This window comes from Arvicanthis niloticus, chromosome 1 (genome assembly GCF_011762505.2).
Source record: "Arvicanthis niloticus isolate mArvNil1 chromosome 1, mArvNil1.pat.X, whole genome shotgun sequence".
NCBI classification, from domain to species: Eukaryota; Metazoa; Chordata; class Mammalia; order Rodentia; family Muridae; genus Arvicanthis; species Arvicanthis niloticus.
The window spans coordinates 116,110,852-116,135,722 of record NC_047658.1 but is presented as its reverse complement, the minus strand read 5'-3'; the positions used below and the strand labels follow the sequence as shown (position 1 = coordinate 116,135,722).

The 24,871-nt window shown below is 38.5% G+C and overlaps 1 protein-coding gene across 1 annotated transcript in view; it reads left to right on the top strand.

Annotated features, from left to right (window-relative positions):
* Positions 1 to 24,871, top strand: part of LOC117721828 (solute carrier family 22 member 27-like) — a 48,489-nt gene that overhangs the window by 19,898 nt on the left and 3,720 nt on the right. The window contains exons 3-5 of the mRNA XM_034520684.2: positions 21,759 to 21,896; positions 22,835 to 23,049; positions 24,416 to 24,524. Coding sequence (XP_034376575.1) covers positions 21,759 to 21,896; positions 22,835 to 23,049; positions 24,416 to 24,524 — 462 coding nt within the window. The remainder of the gene's footprint in view (positions 1 to 21,758; positions 21,897 to 22,834; positions 23,050 to 24,415; positions 24,525 to 24,871) is intronic.

Genomic DNA, 24,871 nt, shown 5'->3' with positions numbered 1-24,871 from the left:
AGACAGAGTCACCCAGACCAGCAAACACCAGGGACAACCAGATGGTGAGAGGCAACCACAAAAACATAAGAAACAGAAGCCAATTTACATGGGTATCATCAGAACCCAGTTCTCTCACCACAAAAAGCCCTGAACACACAAACACACCTGAAAATCAGGAAGCTGACCTAAAATCCTATCTCATGAAGATAATAGAGTCCATTAATGAGGATATACATAACTCACTGAAAGAAAACAGGAAAACACAGTTAAACAAGTAGAAGCCCTTAAAGAGGAAACAAATCCCTTAAATAAATACAGGAAATTACAATCAAACAGGTGAAGGAATTGAATAAAACAGTCCAAGACATAAAAGTGGAAGTAGAGACTGTAAAGAAAACACAAATGGAGGCAAACCTGGAAATGGAAAACCTAGAAAACAATTCAGGAATTACAGATGTAAGTATCACCAACAGAATACAAGAGATAGAAGAGAGACTGTCAAGTGTAGAAGATACCTTAGAAGAGATTGACAAAACTGTCGAAGAAAACTCAAAACATAAAAGACTCCTAACCCAAACCATCCAGGAAATTCAAGACACAATGAAAAGACCAAATCTAAGAATAATTGGAATAGAGGAGAATGAAGATTTTCAGCTCAAAGGACCTGAAAATGTCTTCAACAAAATTATAAAAGAAAACTTCCCCAACCTAAAGAAAGATATGACCATAAAGGTACAAGAAGCTTATAGAACACCAAATAAATATGACCACAAAACAAAATCCTCTGGTCACATAATAATTAAAACACAAAACCCACAGAGCAAAGAAAGAATATTAAAAGCTGCAAGGGAAAAGGGCCAAGAAACATACAAAGGTAGACCTATCAGAATTATACTAGACTTCGCAACAGAGACTACGAAAGCCAAAAGAGCCTGATCAAAGGTCATGCAGACTCGAAGGGAACACAAATGGCAGCCCAGCAAAAGTCTTAATGAACATAGATGGAGAAAACAAAATATTCAGGACTAAACCAAATTCAAACAGTATCTATCTACCAATCCAGGCCTACAGAGGATCCTAGAAGGAAAACTCCAACACAAGGAAGGTACCTAAACCAAAGAAAAGAAATTATAGAAACAATTTTCTTCATAATAGCCAAAAATAATACAAAATATCTTGAGGTAACTCTAACTAAACAAGTGAAAGATCTGTACGACAACAACTTCAAGTATCTCAAGAAAGAAATTGAAGACGTTTTTAGAAAATGGAGAGATCTCCCATGCTCATGGATTGACAGGATTAACATAGTAAAAATGGCCATCCTACAAAGGCAATCTACAGATTCATTGCAATTCCCATAAAAACCCCAACACAATTCTTCAAAGACATGGAAAGAGCAATTCTCAAATTTGTCTGTAAAGGCAAAAAAAACAAAAAAAAAACAAAACAAAACAAAACAAAAAAAAACAAAACAAAACACAGAATAGTGAAAACAATACTTAACAATAAAATAATGGCTGGGTGAATCACCATTCCTGACCTCAAGTTTAATACAGAACAATAGTGATAAAAACTGCATGGTATTGGTACAGAGACAGACACATTGATCAGTAGAATAAAGTTTAAGACCCAGAAATAAAACCACACACTTATGGGAACTTAATCTCTAATGAAGCCAAACTTATACAATGAAAAAGGAAAGCATCTTCAAAGAATGTTGCTAGTCTAACTGGCTGTTGATTTGCAGAAAAAATGAAAATAGATCCATATTTGTCACTTTGCACAAAGCTCAAGTCCAAGTGGATCAAGGACCTCAACATAATACCAGATACACTGAATCTAATAGAAGAGAAAGTGGGAAAGAACTTTGAACTCATTGGCACAGGGGGGAACTTCATAAACAGAACTCTAATGGTTCATTCTCTATGAGAAATAATTGATAAATGGAACTTCATGTAACTGGAAAGCTTCTGTAAGGCAAAAGATACCAAATAAGACAAATTACCCACCTCCAGATTGGAAAAAAATCTTCACTAACCCCATATCTGATAGAGGGCCAATATCTAAAATACGTAAAGAATTCAAGATGCTAACCACCAAAAAACCAAAGAAGCCAATCAAAAATGGGGTATAGAACTAACCAGAGAATTCACAACAGAAGAAACTCAAATGGTTGAGAAACACTGAAGAAAATGTTCAAAGTTCTTAGTGATCCGAGAAATGCAAATCAAAACGACCCTGAGATTCTACCTTACACCAATCAGAATGACTAAGATCAAAACCTCAGGTGACAGCACTTGTTGGCAAGGATGTGGTGAAAGAGGAACACTCCTCCATTGCTTGTGGGATTGCAAACTGGTACAACTACTATGGAAATCAATCTGGAGGTTGCTCAAAAAAACTGGAAATAGATCTATCTGAAGACCCAGCAATACTACTCTTGGGAATATGCCCAAAAGATGCCCCACCAGGCCACAGGGGCACATGTGCCACTATGTTTATAGTGGCCTTATTTGTGATAGCTAGAAGCTGGAAACAACCCAGATGTCCCATGACAAAAAAATGGCTACAGAAAATGTGGTTCATTTTCAAAATGAAATACTACTCAGCTATTAAGAACAGGGACACCTTGATTTTTATTGGCAAATGGATGGAACTAGAAAATATCATCCTGAGTAAGTTAACTCAGACACAAAAGGACATGCATAGTATATACTCACTAATAAATGGATATTAGCCCCAAAAAGTAAAGAATACCCAAGATACAATCCACAAAACTCAAAAGTTCAACAAGTTGAAGGGCCCAAATGAGGATGCCTCAGTCCAACTTAGAAGGGAGAGTAAAGCAACCACAAGGGGGAGGGAGGAGAGAAGAAGAGAGGAAGGGAGGGAGGAAGGGCAGGAGGGAGGAAGGAAACTGGGAGGGAACAGTTATAAGGGTATTGCGAGGGGAACCTGATCTGGTATTGGGTGGGGGGAAAGGGCTGAAATCCCTGAGGGTCAGCAGAAAAAAATAGAAACAGGCAACCTCGAGAGGTAGGAGTTTGAGGGGACCTTCCAGAATGTACCAGAGACCTAGAAGATGAGAGACTCTCAGGACTCAAAGAGAGGGACTTTAGATGAAGTACACTACATTAGGGAGAAGGAACTTGTAGAGCACATCTCCAGCAGAAAGACAAAACATTAATTGGGGAATAGGGTTGCCATCCCACTGTCAAAACTCTGACCCATAATTGTTCCTATATGAAAGAACTGCTGGGATGGAAATGGAGAAGAACCTGAGGAAAAGGAGGTCCAGTGACAGTCCCAAAGTGGAATCCAGCTCAATGGGAGGCCCCAAGACCCAACACTATTACCAAGGCTATGGAGCACTCACAAAAAGGAACTTATCATGACTGCCCTCTGAAAGACCTGACAAGCAGCAGAAAGAGTCAGATGCAGATTTTTGCACTCAACCAATGGACAGAAGCTGCTGACCCCTGTGGTCAAATTAGGGGAAAGCTGGACGAAGCTGAGGAGGAGAGTGAACCTGTAGGAGGACCAGCAGTCTCAATCAACCTGGACCCCGGAGATCTCCTGAACACTGGACCACCAACCAGGCAGCATACACCAGCTGATTTGAGGCCCCCAACACATATCCAACAAGGACTGCTGTGTCTGGGTTTAGAAAGAGAAGATTCACCTAACCCTCAAAGAGTCTGGAGTCCCCCAGGGAGTTTAGAGGTCTAGTAGGGTGAGGGGTCGGGTGTGGGACATAAAAATAACCAAAATCTCCCTGCATGATATCATGCTTCCCACCATGACGACAATGGACAGAACCACTAAAATTGTAAGTCAGCCCCAAATAACTGTCCTTTATAGGTGTTGCCTTGGTCATGGTGTCTCTTCACAGCAATGGAAACTCTAAGACAAGTGTCCTGTCCAGCAGGGCATTAAATAGGGGTCTGAGGAGGTCACCTGAAAGAGAAGATTGGGGACAGGTGAATGCAAAGGATCATGGCTTATCTATAGGCTGATCAAACCATTGATTTTACTTTTTCAAACAGGAGTTATATACACAAAAATGCAGGATGTGGGGAAGGGGATGACGCAGGAGCATAGGTGTTCAGGGGAAGTACAGATATCTTCCAGACAGAGTGTCAGCTGGGTAAAGGTTCAGGGGACAGTTCACTATGACTCCACCTATGATTCACTTGTCCTTATCTAAGTTGGTACTATCCACCAAGGCTACCCAAGGTCTATGACTATCTACAAGACCTATGACTACTTGTTCCTATCCAGGCTGGTAAATTTCCACCAAAGCTGCCTGTTTACAATATCTTATAGTTATCTGTTTCAGTGTTTTTCCACAGAGAACTGAGGCTTTGTGTTAGCAGGCTGACTTAGGCCTATAGCTGATTTTAGGCCTTCAGTGTATAAGCAAAGCTGCCCCTGACAGACAAGCCAAAATATAAACCAGTATAATGGGACCTTTTAATCAGAGTTGAACACTGAGTTCATGATGATACAAAAATGTAAAAAAGTATCACACTACTCTTGAGAATCTTTTAATGTAAATATATTGTAGAAATAGAGAATGGCAGGATCATATATGCAAGGCCTGATTTACATTAGATTATAAATTCCACATATGTTAAATGGATTGTTTGGCCAGTTCATATCATTGTAACACAATTAAACATGAAGCTAAATTTAACTTTTGGGCCAATAAAGTCAGATATTAAAGTAAAGGAGAAAATGCAAAGACAAAAAGATGCATTAATGAGCACATCTTGTCAAGATAGCACAGGAAAGCTAATACAGTCTTTCTGATCAGTATGACAGGGTATCCCATGCTTAACTGCCACATATAACACAAAGACATGATTCTATGCTATGTCTTTATTCAGTTCATCAGAATCATTTATGCAACAGTAATAAATGGACTACTAAGGACACGGTGAACACTCATACAGTAAATGACTCTTTACTGTTATTGTTGTTTATTTTGTATTTTTAGAAAGGGCCTCTAGTACATAGCCCTTGCTAGCCTGGGACTTATGTAAATCAGCATGGCCTTGGACTCATGCCTCATCATACCATGTATTAGAATAGAAGGAATTGCACCACTATGCCCAGAATCTCCCAATAATTATTTTTCATTTAAATGTGTTTTAGAATTTTACACAGGAGTATTGTATAACACTCATTGTACAATACAATGATAATCTAGGTCATTCTGCTTTCAAACAATATTTCTCATAACCTGAACTCCCTCTCAAATCCATGGATTCTTCTACAATTATTGTTGTTTCATACACTCATATTAATACACACACATGTGTACATATGTGAAAATTTTTGAGTTCATTTAGAGTTACTCATATGTATATAGGGCTGAACATTTCAGGTTGAATAACCTATTGAGGATTTCATTCTTAAGTACTGATTAAGCAACAATGTAAGTAAATATGTCATATGCTATTACAACCAAGTATTTATTTTTTAAAGTTAGCTCAACACAAAATCCTATGTTTGTGATATAGGAAGGATTTGTTTCATTTTTGGTTTGTTGTTGTTTTTGATGGTGGTGGTGATGGTGGTGGTGGTAGTGATGGTAATCTTATCGAATTTTTGATTTGTTTTTATTTGAAAATTTTTTTTAACTTTTATGTTATGTATATGAGTATTTTTAATAAATGGTGTTTGTGTGTTACATGTGTGTCTGGAGCTATGGGGTGGGGGACAGAAAAAAAGCATCAGATACCCAGGAAATGGTGCTACACTGTTGTAAGAAACTATGTGGTGATGGGGCTAGAATCCAGGTCCTCTGAAAGAGCAACCAGTGTTCTCAGTCACTGAGCCAACTCTCTAGCCACTGTTCAGAAATTTGGGGGAGGTTTTAGTTTTGGATTGGTTTGTTGGTTTTGTTTTGAGAGAGAAAGATGATGTTGGGTGGCTTGGGCAATGAGAAGGATATGGATATAGGAAGAGTTAGATAATAAGAAAAATGACCAAAATACATGCTATAAAAATTAATTTTAAAAAAGCAGGCTCATAGAGAATATTGGTATGATTACTTCAGAGTGAAAAAAGACATAAACCATATTCAACAGGTATCATAAAAACAAAGTAATATTATGTCTGAAGATGTACTGTGTTATAAATATAATTCACGTGTAAATGCAAAAATACGTCTCTTTTCTGGAAGATAAAGGAAGAAGCACTGTGTAGCAGAACCCAACTGACACTATTCATATTGACTCCTAAGGTGGTGGCAGTGCTCCTCACTACCTACCCCAATGTTCTGGGTTCTCAAATAAAAGACATACACACAAAGAGAGAGGAGAGAGAGAGAGAGAGAGAGAGAGAGAGAGAGAGAGAGAGAGAGAGAGAGAGAGAGAGAGAGAGAAATATTTATATTTTAATATGCCTTAAACAGCTCAATGGTTGAGCGACTTCCAAACCTCCACATGGCTAAAACACTCCCCTCTGATATTCCTGAGTTATTACTTACTAAAATTTATATTCTATCTTGGCTTCCCCAGATTTAGACCTGTAGTCCTCTCAGGCTGGGTTCCCCAGCACCTACCTGACAGCTATGTTGTCTGTCTGACACCTCTCAGGCATAGCAGCTATCTCTCTTCCTCTTAGTTCCTCAGTTTCTTGTCCAGGATCCTAAAGTCCTGCCTCCATCTCCTTGCCCAGACATTGGCCACTGGCAACTTTACTTAACCAACTGGGGGACAAGGTCCCTCAACTTTTTATGTGTGGTTGTGCAGATTCTTGTGAACATTTGGGGACCAAATTAACATAAGAAGCATTAGACTCAATTCACAGCACATTGGACACAAATATGAGTGACAAGAGCCCAGGACCATACACCTTAAGCCAACTCTGATGTTACTATCTGATAAAGGTTTCCTTGGCTTTTATAGTAACAAAAAGAAGAAAATCATAAATCAGGAAACATTGCATTAGATAGGCAGGTCACAGAAATGTGGGGAAATCTTATCTGTTGACCTCAGATGCTACCTGATGACAGTCTTGGACTTTTGGTTGTTAGAAAATAGAGCTCTGTTTCTATATTCTCAATGCTTTGAATAGTAGTGACAGAACTATTGGGTCACATATAGTGAAGACAGTACATGCTTACAAGAGGGTCTAGAGATGGCCTGGAGTAATTTAGCTCTGTAACTGCAACACCATTTCTCTCCACATCATTGACATTCTAAACAATTTCTCTTTGTAGTAAAAGCTCCTATCCAGAAAATTTATTCACATCTATATGTATATATGGATGTATGATATTATACACAGAGAGATAAATTTAACATAGTTGAATGTAACTCTTTATGTTCCCCTGTATTATTCATTGAACTGTAAAATCTCTAACACATATCATTCACTTATTCCATTCCTGACATTAAGCCACCTATCATCAGAAGCATCAGACTACTACATGAGCTTTGCACTGGAAAGCCTTTCAAGTGCTTCTACATGAATAACAATATGTTTACAGTAGAAATTAATTGATCTAAACCAGGTCAAGTGGCAAATGTAGAGAACTGCATTGTAATCAATTTGCATTACTTCCAGATTCTTTTCATTAACTCTATTAAACAAATTCAATATTAAGCAAAGTACTTCCAAGAAAAAATACTTCAGTGTAGTTCCTGATAAATTCTGCATCCCACAAAAGGCAACATGCCATGGGACAGATTCACTCTAGCTAATTTTCAGGGAGTTTGCAGATCATTTTCCAGAACTGACCATAGGGCATGGTTCACAAAGCTTCTCAGAAAGCAAATGTTGAACAGATTGGATTACAGGGAAAAAAAGTCAGCAGATCATTTTTTGGTTTCTTGGTAGAAAACAAAACACTCACATTATGCCAACAACACTACAGATTGCAGTGTATAACTCTGATATGAAGTAAGAAAGGGCATATTAAGAAGAACTCAAAATCATCTGAAAATAGACCTCCAGACAGAGTTATTAAATTAACAGGCTGGCAAGCTAAGTATAGGTAAGATTCTGCACAGAGCCTTACCAACCTAAAACAGAGGTGCATTGCTTTGGAAAATGCATACTTCATGTCAGGTGAGGAAGGCATTCTTGTCAGAACAACCTAAGACAGTCTCAGTGTTGTTAATAAAATAAAAAAGCAGGAGAGGTGGAGAGCCGTTGGGCTGCTTGGCAAGAATCTGACATGGGGCAAGGACAAGGAAATGGGCTGGTTGGCAGAAATATGACATTGGCCAAGGACAAGGAAGTAGGCTTCAGGCAGGAATCTGACATTAGGCTAGAACAAAGAAGTAATTTTAGACAAAAATCTAAATATTAGGCTAGAACAAGAAAGTAGGCTTCAGACATGAAAATGACTTTGGGCTAGGACAGGGAAGTTGGCTCAGATATTTTGGTCATCCTGATAAGCCCTTAGAAACAGTGATCACGAGAGAGTTTACATAATTGTGTTTAATGCCTTGCTTGTTCTTTGACTATTTGTGTTTATTGTCTTGCTTGTTCCTTGACTATTTTCATCTATTTGTATTTCTCTCAACCTAGAACTGACCATAATACACTCATGTAATTAAAATGGTATCAAAGCAAATAAGAGGAGGAGGGATGGGATGGGGGTTCTAAGAAGAGGAAATGGGAAAAGAGGATGACATCTGAAATGTAAATAAAATAAAAGAATAAAAAAGAAGAGCTCAAAATCAACCCTACTTAGTGTGCTACTATAAAACAGAATTTGTTTAAATATTTATACTTGCATAAGCATAAGCATTTTGCTTCCCATTGGAGACAGTTATTGAGCCTCAATGACCTTTCAAGATCTCCTGGATCTAATTGGAAGACTGAGAAGAATCCAGATCCTTCAGATGACTTTTCTTCTGATCTTTTGTGGAGAACTTCACTACAACCACACCTTGTCATTGCTGCTGGGTCCTCATCCTTGGCAATGATTCTGTCTCTGATAATGACAGTGGAATCTTGAGCCAAGATGACCTTCTGGGGATTTCTATCCCACTGGACTCTAAACTGAGACCAAACAATTGTTGTTGCTTTGTCTAAAAACAGTGGCCTGTCCTTCATTCTCCTTACTTTGACCATTGTTCAACTCCAGTGACTGTCACATACTAAATACAATTTTTTATTGAGGCTGGCAGAATATTAACCTATGGCCATGAACAAGAATATTTAACGACTACTTAATTCCTTTGGTACTCATAAGATTCCATTATGAGCCTTAGATACCAGACATAGTCCTGCAGTATTTAATGTTTTACACTGGTCCAGTCATTTGTTGTTATGTTCTATTTTCTTTTGAAATATAAACATTTATTCTATTCCCTTGAACACTAGCAGTACATCCTTTAGTTTATTATATAAAAACATGTTGAGAAATTTTATAGGTTTCTGAAATTAAGGAATATTTGTAAGGGCACTGAAAAAAAAGACTTTGGACTTCTGAATGATTTGTATTTCTCCATGGACTTATTTCCTATGAGAATGTGAAGGAAACATGTAGAAGGTTATAGATCAAAGGTGATATATTTGGGTGTCAAATTGGCCAGGAGTATATCTGTGGTGTTTAGTTTTGATTGTCCATTTAACAGGATCAAGAGTCACCTAGGGACAAGCTCCCAGAACATCTGTGAGAGATTACTTAGATTAGTTTAGCCACTGTGCATTCCTCTGTGGGATTAGATTATCTTGATTAGATTAACTGAGGAAGGAGCATCCAGATTAAGATCACCAGTATCAGCCTAGGAATTGGGTCTTATAATACAGAAACAAAGCCCAGAATAGGCATTCATCACCCCCTGTTCTTCACCATGTCACAGTCTAAAAGCTGTACAGTCATGAAATTTCATCTGACAAATAAATTACTCCACTGCTTTGACTTTAGCCCCACTCAAAATTTCAAAATATGATCAGACTCTTGCCAGAATTTTTTGTTGTTCCTTAAAAGGGAAAGATGCATTCTTCTCCCAAATTCCCAAGGAAGGGCCATTTTCATCTGAAATTTCATAGAGGCCTTCACTGTTCAAATTTGTGTCAGCATTTCAGTATACTGAACTTCCACAAGAACCATCCTTTGTATCCTACCTATGCAAACTCTCCCAAAATGCACCACAAACCACAACACATGGTCTAAAACAGGGTCAGACTTGTAAGTATAACTTTACTAATGGTTCCAATTGTGTTGGCTAATTTTGCATTGCTGTGACCAATATTTCTGTGACAAATATTAATGACAGAAACAGCAAAATAGAATAAAAATTATTTTGTTCACAGAATCACAACATTCATTGGATCATAGAAAATAGGCATAACAATACTGAGACAGGAGTTTGTGATGAAGGTTTGTCATTTTATTGTGGACTAAGAAGCATTGCTAATAACCAATGGCCAGCTACTATATTCAATGGCCCACTCCTCCATGAGCTATAGAAGAAAGGTGAACTTTCCCTCTTAAGAGTGACTGAGCCACACAACCAGCCAAAGGAACAACATCTCAACATCTCAGCATCTCAACATCTCAACAACATGCTATGTGTTGTTTCTAATAGCAGGACTCTAAGATGGATATAAATAACTTGAAAAAAATTCATTTTTCTGACTCAATTTTCCACCAGTGGAGGTGTTTCCTTATTGTAGGGAGTTGACTGAAGAGATAAGAGACCAAAAAAAAAAAATAAAGTAAACATTAGACAGACAGACATGAACACACATGTCAGAGGACCATATTAAGTTTCTGTATTTTTGAATTCATTCTAATATGACTGGATATTTAGAAAAGAATCTTAGTAACCGTTTCTTGCTGTCAATGTTCTGTAGCCACCTACTATTTTAGTTAACTCAGTCATTCGGGATTTCTGACAGGGTTGAAAACTTATGGTCTCATAGACAATCCTGGCTATATACTTTGAGAAAAAAGATTTGAGTGAATGGTTTTCAGCTGACATTCATTCTAAAGCCAAGAAAAAAGCCAGGTTCAGAACTAAGTGTTTTAGTTAGGACAGATGACAGAGGTTCTGGTTAGTCAACAAAATGATGGATTGGGTATTAGGACTATCTTGAACCTCATTGGTACAAATTGACATAATTATGCTCTAGTTGTATTTTGAGAGAAAAGTTTTATTTGAACAGGAAGGGTGATATGTAGGAGGAACTAAGGTGGGAGGAGTACCAAGAGGAAGAGAAGGACTAAGGAGAGGAGGAGAAGGAGGAGAGGAGAAGCTAGGTGATGAGAGAGAGAAAGAGAAAGAAAGAAATGGCAGAGGGATATGGAGGCAGATGTTCACATGTCTCTACCAGTCAAAGATAGTTGATATATCTAGATTGGGTATTGGGTTATATTACTGATTGAGCATTACCAAACTTATAAAGCCTTTGATTAACATTTTAAAAAAAATTGTATAAAAGCAAAAAGAAAAAGGGGGCATGGGATAGGGTTTTCTAGGGAGGGGAATTGGGGAAAGGGGACGCCATCTGAAATGTAAATAAAATATCAAATAAAAAAAATAAAATAAAAGGTCCTCTCTAGAAATAACACGGGTTTCATTTACTTCTTGGCTCATACTTCACACTTTTATTATGCCTGTCATAGGTTCCTTGATGCAATGTTTTCACTTGCCAGAACAAATAATTAGTGATCTAGCATTCTATGAGTACCAAAATAGCACAGTTTCTGGGTGCTATTTCCAAAGGTTGTATGAACCACCACGAAGAATGTCCTGGAGGCAGCACAAACAAAACTTTCTCTGTGACTTGTTCCTCACACCCAACTTGCCATCTTGCTTGTTTTTCCTGTGTCTTTTGAGGTAGGCTTTTCACAGTGCCTTTTTTATTTTTATTTAATCTTTTTGGTTTTTTACACTCCAGATTTTATCCCCCTCCCAGTCCATCCTCTGACTGTTCTGCATTCCATACCTCCTCCTGCCTTCCATCCCCCATCTCCTTGAGGATATCCCCACCACCCCACATCCTACTTCACCAGAACTCTCCACTGCCTGGGCACTCCAGTCTCTTGATGGTTAAGTGCATCTTCTCTGACTGAACCCAGACCCAGCAATCCGCTGCTATATATGTGTTGGGGGCTTTATATCACCTGGTGTATGCTGCCTGGTTGATGGTCCAGTGTCTGAGAGATCTTGAAGGTCCAGGTTAATTGAGACTGCTGGTCCTCCTACAGGTTCACCTTCCTCCTCAGCTTCTTCCACCTTTTCTCTAATTAGACCACAGGGGTCAACTGGTTCTGTCCATTGGTTGGGTATAAATATCTTTAACTGACTCTTTCTGCTACTTGTTGGGTCTTCCAAAGGCAGTCATGATAGGTTCCTTTTTGTGAGAGCTCCATACCCTCAGGGATAGTGTCAGGCCTTGGGGCCTCCTCTTGAGCTGGATCCCACTTTGGGCCCATCACTGGACCTTCTATTCCTTAGGCCCTTCTCCATTTTTCTCCCTGCAGTTTTTTCAGACAGGAACAATTATGGGTCAGAGGTGTTGACTGTGAAATGGCAACCCCATCTCTCACTTGATGCCCTGTCTTTCTGCTGGATGTGGGCTCTATATACTCCCTCGCCCCATTGTAGGGCATTTCTTTTTTATTGGTTATTTTATTTATTTACATTTCAAATGTTATCCCCTTTCCAAGTTTCTTCGCTACAAACACGCTTTTTCATCCCACTCCACCCTGCATCTATGAGGGTGCTTCCCCAACTGCCTACCCACCTCTGCCTCAGTGCCTTAGTGTTCTCCTACCCTGGGTCATCAAGCCTCTACAGGACCAAGGGACTTCCCTCCCAGTGATGCTCAATAAGTCTATCCTCTGCTACATATACAGCTGGAGCTATGAGTCCCCCACCACCACCATGTGTACTCTGGTTGATAGTTTACTCCCTGGGAGCTCTGGGGGAGGGGAAGTTAGTTGATTGACATTGTTGTTCTTCCTATGGGGTTGCAATCCCCTTCAGATCCTTCAGTCCTTGCCCTAATTGTTCCATTGGGGTCCCCTCATGCAGTCAGATGTTTGGCTACATGCATGTTGCCGCCAGCAGCAACAATGTTAAACCGGGTTCACCTGTAAGAGAGGCTGAGAATAGGGAAACGGGTGGAAAGAGATGAAGCCAAGACAAAGTTCTCTGAACAAGGCTCGAAGTTTAATAATTTGCTTTCACATATAAAGGGGAAGCCCCACCCCCCAGAGTCTCTTCTCAGTTCAGCCTAGGGGCTGGGCCAGGAGATAGCAGTCCCGAAGGTGTCAAGGCTAGCTCAGCAGGCAGTCCATTCTTCTTAGCTCAGGTAGCAGGCTCCAAGGCGCCAAGGCTGGTAATGCAATGCCTCTCCTAGGTCCTACTGTTGCTTGGTCTATTGTGGTAAATGAGTTTGCAGGCCCGCTCAGGCCTGGGGGAAGGGCACAGTTCCCCCCTTAATTTTTTAAGATGGCAGTGCCAATATCTGGACAGGGCACAATTTCATCCCATCTAGTGTCTCGAGTGGCCGGGCAACCGTACCTGGCTTAGGTTGGCATTTATGTTACTCCTATATTACCCATCATTGAGGAAATCATACATAGCATATTGATGTATGCCTCTGTCTTAGGTTTATGGGAGCTAAAAATTACTCCTATAATTACCCGTCATTGAGGAAAACATACATAGCATAATGATGTATGCCTCTGTCTTAGGTTTATAGGAGCTCAAAACACTCTTACCCGTCATTGACTAACTGGCCCTCATTGGCACACTCTTTAGACCAAGACCACATTCAGACCAAAGGGCCTGTGGGCATGCACTAGATCCAATTCTTCACAGTGATATGTAACTGCCATGATGAATAGCTGAGCTTGCTGAGAACGATCCTGTGTGAGGGCAACCAATCTGCTTAAAATATAAGGGTCAAAGGTTAAAAGCAACATGATTATCCAAACAATGTAGAAAATAAGGTTGGAAGTGGAAGTATTCCAGTATCTAATGCAACTGCTAATTAGCAAGGATCAGACGCAAAGTCTGGCCACCAGGTATATAGTGGGTGGCTTTAAGTAATGATAAAAAACACTCTCCAGTAAGAGTGGAGATTATTAAATCAGCTGGTTGATAAAGATTTTGAGCCATTTTTATCATTAGAATCATAATTATTAGGCTCAAGATCTGTGTCCACTTGAGGGCCAGTCTTTCAGGCAGCCATCAGGCTCCAATTTCTTTTTCTGAAAAATGTAGACTGACCCACGATCCCAAATTAGAACAGGATTGGGACCACACCAAGTATTGTTAAGGGGTCTCTCCACAAGACCCTGGCAAATGAGCTAGAAGTAACTGGATGCCAGTGGCAATCTACTACAGACTGACTTTAGCATCAGTTTGCAGAAAATTTAAAACAAGACAAAAGCAAGGTGTGCTTTTGGTGACCTTGGGGGGGTATAATTCCCCCTTTCCAGATTTAAAAAAGCCAATTTTTTAGAATTACTTGTAAAACCAGGGAGGAAGCACCATTAGCTGCTTTTCCACACTCAGAGAGTTATGAAGATACTATTTTAAAGTTTCATAATCTCTTTCACAATTTCTTGTCCTTGAGGACAATAAGGAAATATCAGTAATATTAAATTGTCAACAAACATCTCAAATGTTTGAATGTAGCCAAATAACTGTAATAGCCAGTTCCATTATCTATCTTAGTCTAATATGGAACACCAAGCACAGGAAAATATTAACTAATTATATTTTTAGTTGCTCTCTTGTTAAAGTAGTTGCAACTAGAAAGCCTAAAAGGTGTCAAGTCACATGTACATATTTTAAAAATGAGTGACGTCTATTTGCCAAAATTGATTACATATAAGTCCTCAAGGCTTAACACCATTATGAAAAAATTGAAAATATTGAGAACAAGTTTTTGCAATTTAACTTGCACACTTTCTAGAAATGTCAAATTGTTGTCTTAAGCTATTACTCTTCTGATGTTGTAAAGAATAAGATTGTATAGCCAATTATTTTTGAAAGGCCTAGAATATGTCTAGTATATAAATCTACTCTGGCATTGTCCTGTGGTTCAGATAATCCAATGAGCTTTTAATTGCCTTATAAAGTTAAAAAACAGTGCATGTTTTATAAATTAAGCTGTATTTTTATAAATAAAATTTGAGAATTAGCTATATCTAAAAAAGAAACAATTTTAAGCAACTATAAATCATAAGCCATATACTGGCTATGAGTATATAAATTGAAAGCTTGATTTTTTTAGCATTTCAAACAGTGGCTACAACACATAATTTAATTGTTTGTGTTGAAGCAGGGGAAACTCAAGAAAATAAATATGTGATTTAATTACATATACTGTCTTCTCAATAGATGAGGCATCTGTAAATATAGTAAATATAGCAAACATCTTTTCTACGGGCTGCATGCATAGTAAATTTTAGGAAATATAAAAGCATGCATAGAGAAAAAGTGTAACAAATGATTATCAAATTTGTCTAAAATGTTTGCCATGTAATAGACCAAATATCATTATTTTTCAATAACCAATTTAATTGCTATTTGGAATAAGGAATAAACCTTTTATCCAAAATGCTTTTAGGATTTTATCATATAATCTTGTATTAACACAATTATAATTTTATAATAGGATGTTTAAACTTTATTTGTAGATATAGAAAAATAAATCCACATTAATGGTTTCTTTTGTCAAAGGGCTGCTGTGGACATATGAGTAGTAACGACACAAACAGCCAACAATTTATCAGTCTATATAATCTATCTGTTGATAACTGACAGCTTACTCTATTTTCAGCAAAGCTATCTCTCCTTTATTAGTTGATTGTCAAGGGGAATTAGGACTTGCATTCCTTTGAAAATATCAAACAGAGGTTTAAGTCCTCCTATAGTAAGCTTAAGATGAGATTTTAGCCAATTAATATCTCTTAACAACTTTTAAAAATCACTAAACGCAAATCAAGATTAAAAGTAAACCATTTTCTTTTTTCCATGTACACTTACAAGCCAGAAGATGGAGCTAGATCACACCACAAATGGTTGTGAGCCACCATGTGGTTGCTGGGAATTCAATTTCTCCATTTTTAATTTTAAGTCTAGCCTTTAATGGCTGAGCCATCTCTCTAGCCCCAACTATCTTTTTTTATTAGAATTTTCCATGTCACAATCCGCTTAGGATATAACTGAGGTCTCAAATATTGAAAAGATACTGCCTTTGAATCTTTTTTGGAGCAACAAGTACTCCAAAAAATTTTTAAATCTTCTTATATTGGAGCAAAGGCTTGCAAAAAAAACTCCTTTAGAGAAATCTGCTAATAAAGTATCACATAATGAATAATATACACTAAAAGATTTAAATTCTTAATTTTTTGTATTAAAGCAACAAAAATATTATAATATATATAATGTAAAGCAATTAACCATTCTTTGAAGTAATCATTTCTAACAATATCACTTCATGGGCTCTCAAAAATTACGAGCAAACTTACTGAATGTAAACCTCCCACCTTTACCAGAAATGTAAAGGGATGGTATAAAAATATCTTTTATATCTATTATAATTCTATATGTATTTACTGGAATGGCAGCCAGAGTAGGCAAATCAGGCTGTATAAATCTTAAGTTTGAACTTTATTTTGGATTAATTTAGGAACCAATCTTTTTTAGTTGAGTGAGAATATCAGATAAAAGCCAACCTAATCCTCTAATAATTGTTACATATATTAGAGGAATCAAAAGCATCTCATGTTTAACAACTTTGGATATAAAGGAATAAAAACAAATTGAACAATATTTTATCAGCAGGTACAGTTATAACTCATGGAGGGAAGTAGGCATATTTTTAATGTCTCCAGCATAAGTTTAACTCTCTAGAATTATCCCTCTTCTCTCAAGAAACAATGAAAGCAAAAGGCAAATTCCAGTAAACACATTTCTAGGACCTGGTCTTGAAGACCCAGGACAAAAGGAATGCTTGGCACCTGAGCTGCAGAGCTCAGTCTGCACTGTCTTAATTCAAATGTAAATGCTCTTAATCTCCGGCCTGTTCTCTGAGGCCTGGCTGGGCCTGAACTGCACATTTTTTTAACTTTAAATTTAAACTTTAAACTTTAAAAGATAAGTGTTGTATCTTTTCTCTATAAACATGGGTAAATCAAAAAATCTCAAACTCTAGATAGAACTATCAACTGTAGCCAATGGAATATTGGCAGTCTAACTATGTTTTTAAGCCTCTTTTGCAACATTAGAGTATAACCATAATTTTGAGAAACTGAAGAATGAAAAATTATAAAAATCATTTTTATAGAATATATACATATATAGATGCTTTTTAAGTTATTTTAGGGACATGGAAACTTTTCTCTGAAACAAGCCAGGCCAGTTTTAGGAACTGGCTGTAAAGAATGAAAGTCATTCAGATGGTAAAAACAGAATGACAGGGCTGTGGCTCTACGGCTGGAGCTAGTGAGAAATAGTTAATAGATAGTTGACAGGGTAGGGCAGTGATATGGTAAAACCACATTTTTGAGAAGAATGAATGTACTGAGTAATTTCCATAGCTATTAACCATTCAGGGTGGGTTTCTCTGGAATGTTTCGCTATTCTTATGTTATGTGTCCTTGGCAATCCCTCACCCCCTCCTCACTCCCCTCGTTTGCGGTTTTCCTCTTTAAAAGACCCCTTAGCCTGCCACTCGAGGTCAAACTCTGCTCTTGAGAGAGCTCGTGGTTTGACCTTGGCCGGCCAACTTCCCTAATAAAACCTCTGCTGATTGCATCCAGGTATGGTTTCTTGTGATCTTTGGGTGGTCATGATTTCCTGAGACGTGAGGAAGGGTCTCCCAAGTTTGGGGGTCTTCAAAACAAAAGCAATCTTTAATGATGTAAGCAATCTATTTTCTCTAAAATCAACACCAAGTAGATTACCTTTATGCTACAAAGGTTTGCTGCCAATTCTTATATATGAATGCATGATAGTGCAGCTTTTAATATCTCACTAAAGAGACATTGTTCTTAAATCTTATCTTTACACATCTGGTTTCTGAATGACTCTAACCCTGAGTTACCAATCTTAAACCAACCTTTGTTACCTAGGTTGTAAACTTTTTTTTTATCATATCCAATAACTTTAGGCCAATAATTTCTAACCAAGATATGTAGAACATATTTATACTTTAAAACCAATTAGAAACAAAAATGAAGTGACAACACATCTTATATATTTAAGCCAAACAAAATTTCTCACTTTCTCTAGCTGTAATTTCAAGATAAAGGCACATTGTCACAGAGATTTTTCTATGACAAACAACTCTTAACTTCCTTATTTAATCCAAAAAACCTGCTGGTCCCTTTAAAAGCAGCTTTTCTAGCTCAGCTCAACTCTTAGCTACAGGTGTTAAGCAAACTTATCAGCCGCTACTCTGCATATTAAAACTGCCTTTGAAAACCAAGTTAAGCTAGACCAAGTGTTGGATCAAGCAACTTTAACGATCTTTTAAACATTAAACATAGAACACCACAAGAGATACCAATCATTCACACTAAGACACGTGGATAAAAAACCTCAATGAGACACCTAAGGCTGCCTCTCTTGGGCCTTTAAATACTCTCCTTTCCCCAACTCACTGTCACCCCCTATTTGATTATCAATAGCATCTTTTACAAGCTCCCAAAGGCAAAGGGTGTTAGGATCTGCCTTCATAGTTCATGAAACCTGTCTAACTGTTTCCCAGGTTTTCTTATTCAAGGTTCCTTCCTGTGGGAACATGGGCAGTATGAATTTATCTCTGCCAAAAAATTTTTCTAACATACTATTTGAAAACCCTAATCCTCCTGCCTGGAGCAATCCTTGTAAGCTGCAGGCAAATGCCGGTTTTGAATTCTCCTGACCCATAATTCGTTGTCAACACCTAGGTAAATTCAACACCGGGCCAACGAATATTTCCTAGACCTTATCCCTGACAAACACACTTCCTGCAAACACGGCCTTGAACAATTAACCATAACTAGTGCTAGTATCAAAATCGTTTGCTACTTACTAAGTGTGCAGGATAATCTTCTTCTCCTTTTCCTTCTCCTTCTCCTTCTCCTCCTCCTCCTCCTCCTCCTCCTCCTCCTCCTCCTCCTCCTCCTCCTCCTCCTCCTTCTTCTTCTTCCATTTTCCGTAGAGCTCTACACAAGACAATGTTTCTCAGCTGGCCTCTTGTCCTCAGGTCGGTCGCTGTTCAAGGTGCCATTCTGTTGCTGCCACCAGCAACAATGTAGAACTGGGTTCACCTGTAAGAGAGGCTGAGAATATGGAAACGGGCGGGAGGAGATGAAGCCAAGACAAAGTTCTCTGAACAAGGCTCGAAGTTTAATAATTTGCTTTCACATATAAAGGGGAAGCCCCACCCCCCAGAGTCTCTTCTCAGTTCAGCCCAGGGGCTGGGCAAGGAGATAGCAGTCTGGAAGGTGTCAAGGCTAGCTCAGCAGGCAGTCCATTCTTCTTAGCTCAGGTAGCAGGCTCCAAGGCTGGTAATGCAATGCCTCTCCTAGGTCCTACTGTTGCTTGGTCTATTGTGGTAAATGACTTTGCAGGCCTGCTCAGGCCTGGAGGAAGGGCACAAATGCATATGCATCTGTATTGATCAAGCTCTGGCAGATCCTCTCAGGGGACAGCTATACCAGGCTCCTGTCAGCAAGCTCTTCTTAACATCAGCAAAAGTGTCTGGGTCTAGTGTCTGCAAATTGAATGGATTCCAAGGTGAGACAGTCTCTGGATAGCCTTTCCTTCAGTCTTTGCTCAACTCTTTGCCCCTGCATATCCTTTTGACAGGAGGAATTCTAGATTAATAATTCTGAGGTGGGTAAATGGCCCCATCCCTCAACCAGGGGCCATGCCTCCCAATGGATATGGTCTCAACAGTTTTGTTCTCCCCTTTGTTGGGTATTTCAGATAATATCCACACTGTTGGGCTCTAAGAACCTCTTGGGTTTCTGGCATCTAGGACTTTCTAGTGACTACCCCCAGATCCCCTACACCCACTGCTAAAAAATTCCTTTCAAAATCCCAACCAACTGAATTTCTCCCCAATCTCCTCCCATATCTGAACTGCCACCCCCTTTTCCTACTTCCTCCTCCCTCCCTCTACTTCCCAAGATTATTTTCTTCCTCCTTCTGAGTAGGACTGTAGCATTCAAATATTGGTGTCGTCTTTTTCTTCTTGGGTTTTATATGTTCTGTGAGTTGTATCATGGAACTCTGAGTCTCTTTTTGGCAAATATCCACTTATCAGTGAGTACATACCATGTTTGTTATTTTGTGATTGGGTTACCTCACTCAGGATATTTTCTAGTCCCATCCATTTGCCTAAGAATTTCAGGAAGTCCTTGTTTTTTATAACTGAGTAGTACTCCACTGTGTAAATGTAACACATATTCTGTATTCATTCCTCTGTTGAGAGACATATGGATTGTTTCCAGCTCTGGCTATTATAAGGCTGCTATGAACATAGTGGAGCATGTGTTCTTGTTATATGTTGGAGAATCTTTTGGGTACACGCCCAGCAGTGGTCCAGACCCTGGGAGCTCTGGGAGGTCTGGCCAGTTGACAGTGTTGCTTCCTCCCTTTCCCCTGAGGCTGCAAACGACCCCAGCTCCCTCAGTCCCTTCTCCAACTTCTCCATTAAGGACTCTGAAACTCAGTCCAATGGTTGACTGCGAGCATCTGCCTCTGTATTTGTCAAGATCTGGCAGAGGCCCTCAGGAGTCAGCCATATTGGGCTCCAGTCAGCAAGCACTTCCCAGCATGCACAATACAGTCGAGGTTTGATGACTGCATTTGACCAGTCCAGGTAGACTGGTCTCTGGTGAGCCTTTCCTTCAGTCTCTGCTGCACAATTTGTCAGCTTATTTGCTCCCATGATTATTTTGTTACTCCTTCTAAGAAGGACCGAAACACCCATATTTTAGTCTTCTTTCTTCTAGAGGTTGCATCTTGGGTATTCCCAGGCTTGGGGCTAATATTCACTTACCAGTGAGTGCATACCATGTGTGTTCTTTTGTGATTGGGTTACTTCACTCAGGATACTTTCTACTTCCATCCATTTGCCTAAGAATTTCATGAAGGCATTTTTATAGCTGAGTAGTACTCCATTGTGTAAATTTTCATTTTATTTTCATTTAATTTTCATTTAATTTTCATTTAAATTTCATTAATTTAATTTAATTTAATTTAATTTTCATTAAAATTTTCATTTAATTTTCAAACTACTGAAGTAGTTGACAGGGCCCTGAAAACAAAAAGGGAAGCCCATAAATTTCTGATAAGTCTTAGATTAGACTTTGGATTGCCAAATGACATTACATTTGTATTTCTCCATATAACTGGTGGAAGGTTATGGCTCAAAGGTCATGTATTTGGGTGTTGAGTTGACAAGAAGTAGGTCTATGATGGCTAACATTAATTGTCAATTCAAAAGGATCAAGAATCACCTACAAGACAACTTCTAGGAACATCTGTGAAAAATTACTTAGTTTAGTTTAGCCTCTGGGCATCTCTCTGTGGGATTATGATTACATTAACTGATAAAACATCCACGCTAAAGGTAGAAGGGCCAGCCCTGGGCTTGGGTCTTAGAATACAGAAACAAAACCTAGTTGAGCATAGGCAATCATCACCCCCTGTTCTTCACCATGTTCATTAATATCTCTATTTTTCACTAGAGAAAAGTAATAAAAAGTGATAGTTATAAATAGTATTGTGTTAGTGTTTGGTATGCACCAAATTGCTTACTGTTTTGTGAAAACTAAATAGTTTCTTCATGCTATTTCTAAAGGTCATAAGAACCACCATGAAAGAAGAGCTGGAAATAGCACAAACAAAATCTTCTCTATGTGACTTGTTCCGTACACCCAAATTGCGAAAGCGCATGTTTATCCTGTGCCTTTTGAGGTAGGCTTCACAGGGAATTTCCTACTTGTCTGTTTGCATTTGAAAGGAAAAAAATTACACAAGTATATACATCTTAATGAGCATATACACATGTAAAGTTGTAATATACCCCTCACATGGGGAAAGCCCAGTTATGGTCATGGGAGGACACAGTTCAGTTGCAAATAAAAAATTAGTTTTCTCCAAGGAAGACTCACTAAAGAAACAAACCATGTCTAAGGGTAGGCCCCATTACCAACATTAAATGGCCAACATGGAAAAAACTCAAAGGCATATTTGGTTTGTTTTGCTTTTCTTTTTCATATTGTGTCATATTGTATCAGAGCAGATTTCTTCACTCTTACAAGTAGATTATTTGTATATATTATGGCATCCAGTGGTGTGTTTTGATAGGTTACCTGTGTCTGTGAACATGTGTGTCTCTGAATATATATATATATATATATATGTGTGTGTGTGTGTGTGTGTGTGTGTGTGTGTTTCTTATATTTTCCTAATTGGCTTTATTTTCTTTTTTGTTTTGTTTTTTGTTGTTGTTGTTGTTGTTTTATTGGATATTATATATACATTTCAGATTTTATCCCCTAATCCCCCTTCCCTCACCACCCAGAAACCTCCTATCCCATCCCCCCTCCTCATGCTTCTATGAGGATGTGCCCCCACCTACCCCCAACTCCCAACTTTCCACCCACAACCCCCACACACACTTGGTGTTCATCCTTCATGGGACCAAGAATCTCCTCTCCAACCTATGCCAGACAAAGCGATCCTCCCCTTCATGTACAGGTGGAGTCATGGGTCCCTCAGGTAAATACTCCAAAATATAGATAGGCTTGTACAGTTTCACAAGTTAAACTGTCATATTGGAATAATCATATTCTTGACTTTAAAGATGATTTTAAGCAATATGATTTGACTCACATCTTTGTTTCTTTTAGATTTGTACAAATAGTACCTATTATGGGCTTCAACCTCCACCTCCAACACCTGAGAAGCAATATCTTTCTAATACAAAGTCTCAGTTGTGCAGTGTCCATCCCAGTCAGTGTTCTTGGAATGTTTTTACTGAATCGCATTGGCCGTAGAAAAAGTCAACTATTTTCCTCTTTCCTATTTGGAATCTTCATTCTGAGCACAGTGCCTGTGCCTCAAGGTGAGAAAAAAGCTTAAACATAAAAAAAAAAAAAAATACCCGTCCCTTTCCGCAGTATTTGCCAGGTTCTAATTTTGAGGAAAAAGCATACATCCAGAGAGTTTTTGTAACCAAACATTTAGGAAACATTCTTCAATTCACATGCTGAGAGAAAAGCTAAAAGTCAGTAAGTTTGGTTTAAATTTGTGAAAGTCTAGTATACATATAAATGTATTTGTGACTCTCAGCTCACCACAAGAACAACCATAGCCTGGAGAGTTGTATCAAGACACTGAGGACCACTTGTATTGAAGTATAAACCAAGTGCAAGGAAGTAAAGGTGGACTAAGTAGCAGGACCTCCATTATTTAACCTTGTGGATTTAAGTGCATGTGTACAAGGAATGGGGTACCAAGGTAGACCCCAAGCTTTGTTGAAACCCAGGAGGATGTCAGCAAATACTCATTTTCTGCCTTTTCCCTAAGCATCTTCCAGTGCTTGAAGCATTCATTAGTCTTTTGTCACTGAGTAGAAAATGCCTCTATTAAAAGGCCAATGAGCCCAGTGGTGGTGGTGCACACCTTTAATCCCAGCACTTGGGAGGCAGTGGCAGGAAAATTTCTGAGTTCAAGGCCAGACTGGTCTATAGAGTGAGTTCCAGGACAGCCAGGGTTATACAGAGAAACCCTGTCTCAAAAAAACAAAAAAAAAAAAAGGCCAATGAGGTCCTCAAAGTCCTTACTCTTGAGCCTTAAGACATTATTTCAAATTAAGCCAACCCCCGCTTACCCATATCTACCTTTTTATGGCACTCTTATGTCATATTGCACAAAGAACATGCATAAATATTTCATATTAATATTTTACCCACTCAAAATACAAGTATCAAAAGAAATGCAACTTCAATTTTTATTTTTATTATGTCTTCATACAAATTGCTTTTTTTTTTTTGACAATTTCAGGCATGCATACATAGAATATATTATGGTCCTGGTCACCTTTACCCATTCTTAACCATGTCACATTCCTGCTAAATATTCTAATGAGTACAGAGTCCTCAGTAATTTCCTCCATAATAGTCCTACACTCTGTGTAAAAGACAATGAAATACTGGGTAGAAAAACTGAAAGTCAATGAGTGACTCTTCGACTCACCAAGCTCTCTACTTTGGAAGTGATGTCAGAAATCCTCAGCATATGAATGCAGTGGCTCACAAGTGTTGGTCCTCTATAAACCAGTACATACAGACAGGTAACTTTTCTTAAATTATTAGTCACCAAGAATATTTACGTCTGGGCAGTTTCTCAACTCTATTCCCTACTTAGTAAGCAGAAAATAAATTCTTACACCTCAGAATAACCATTGTCCCTGACCTTCCTTTCCACAGAAATGCAGACTTTCCTTGTGGTTTTGATAACACTGTCAGAAGCAAATGCTTCTGTAGTTTTTAACAGTAATGTTCTACATACAAATGAGCTGCTCCCCACGGTGATCAGGTACATTACTTAATCTAAATACCTGGGTAATGATCAACAGCAATCAATTGTAATGATAAAAAATACAGCCATACTTTAACCAAAGTTTGCATTTTTCAAGATTCATTGTGTCACGCTGTGAACCAGCTGTACACAGCGAATAAATATTTTATATGAATATTTGGAATCACCCAAAACTTAAGTACTATGAGAAACTTAAGAAGAAACAACTTCTGTTCTTTTGATTTTTAATTGGGTTTTTATTGTATATTTTATTTGCATTTCAGATGGTATCCCTTTACCCCATCCTTCCCTCACCCAGGGACCCCCATCTCCTCCCCCCACTTCCTGCTTCTATGAGGATGTGT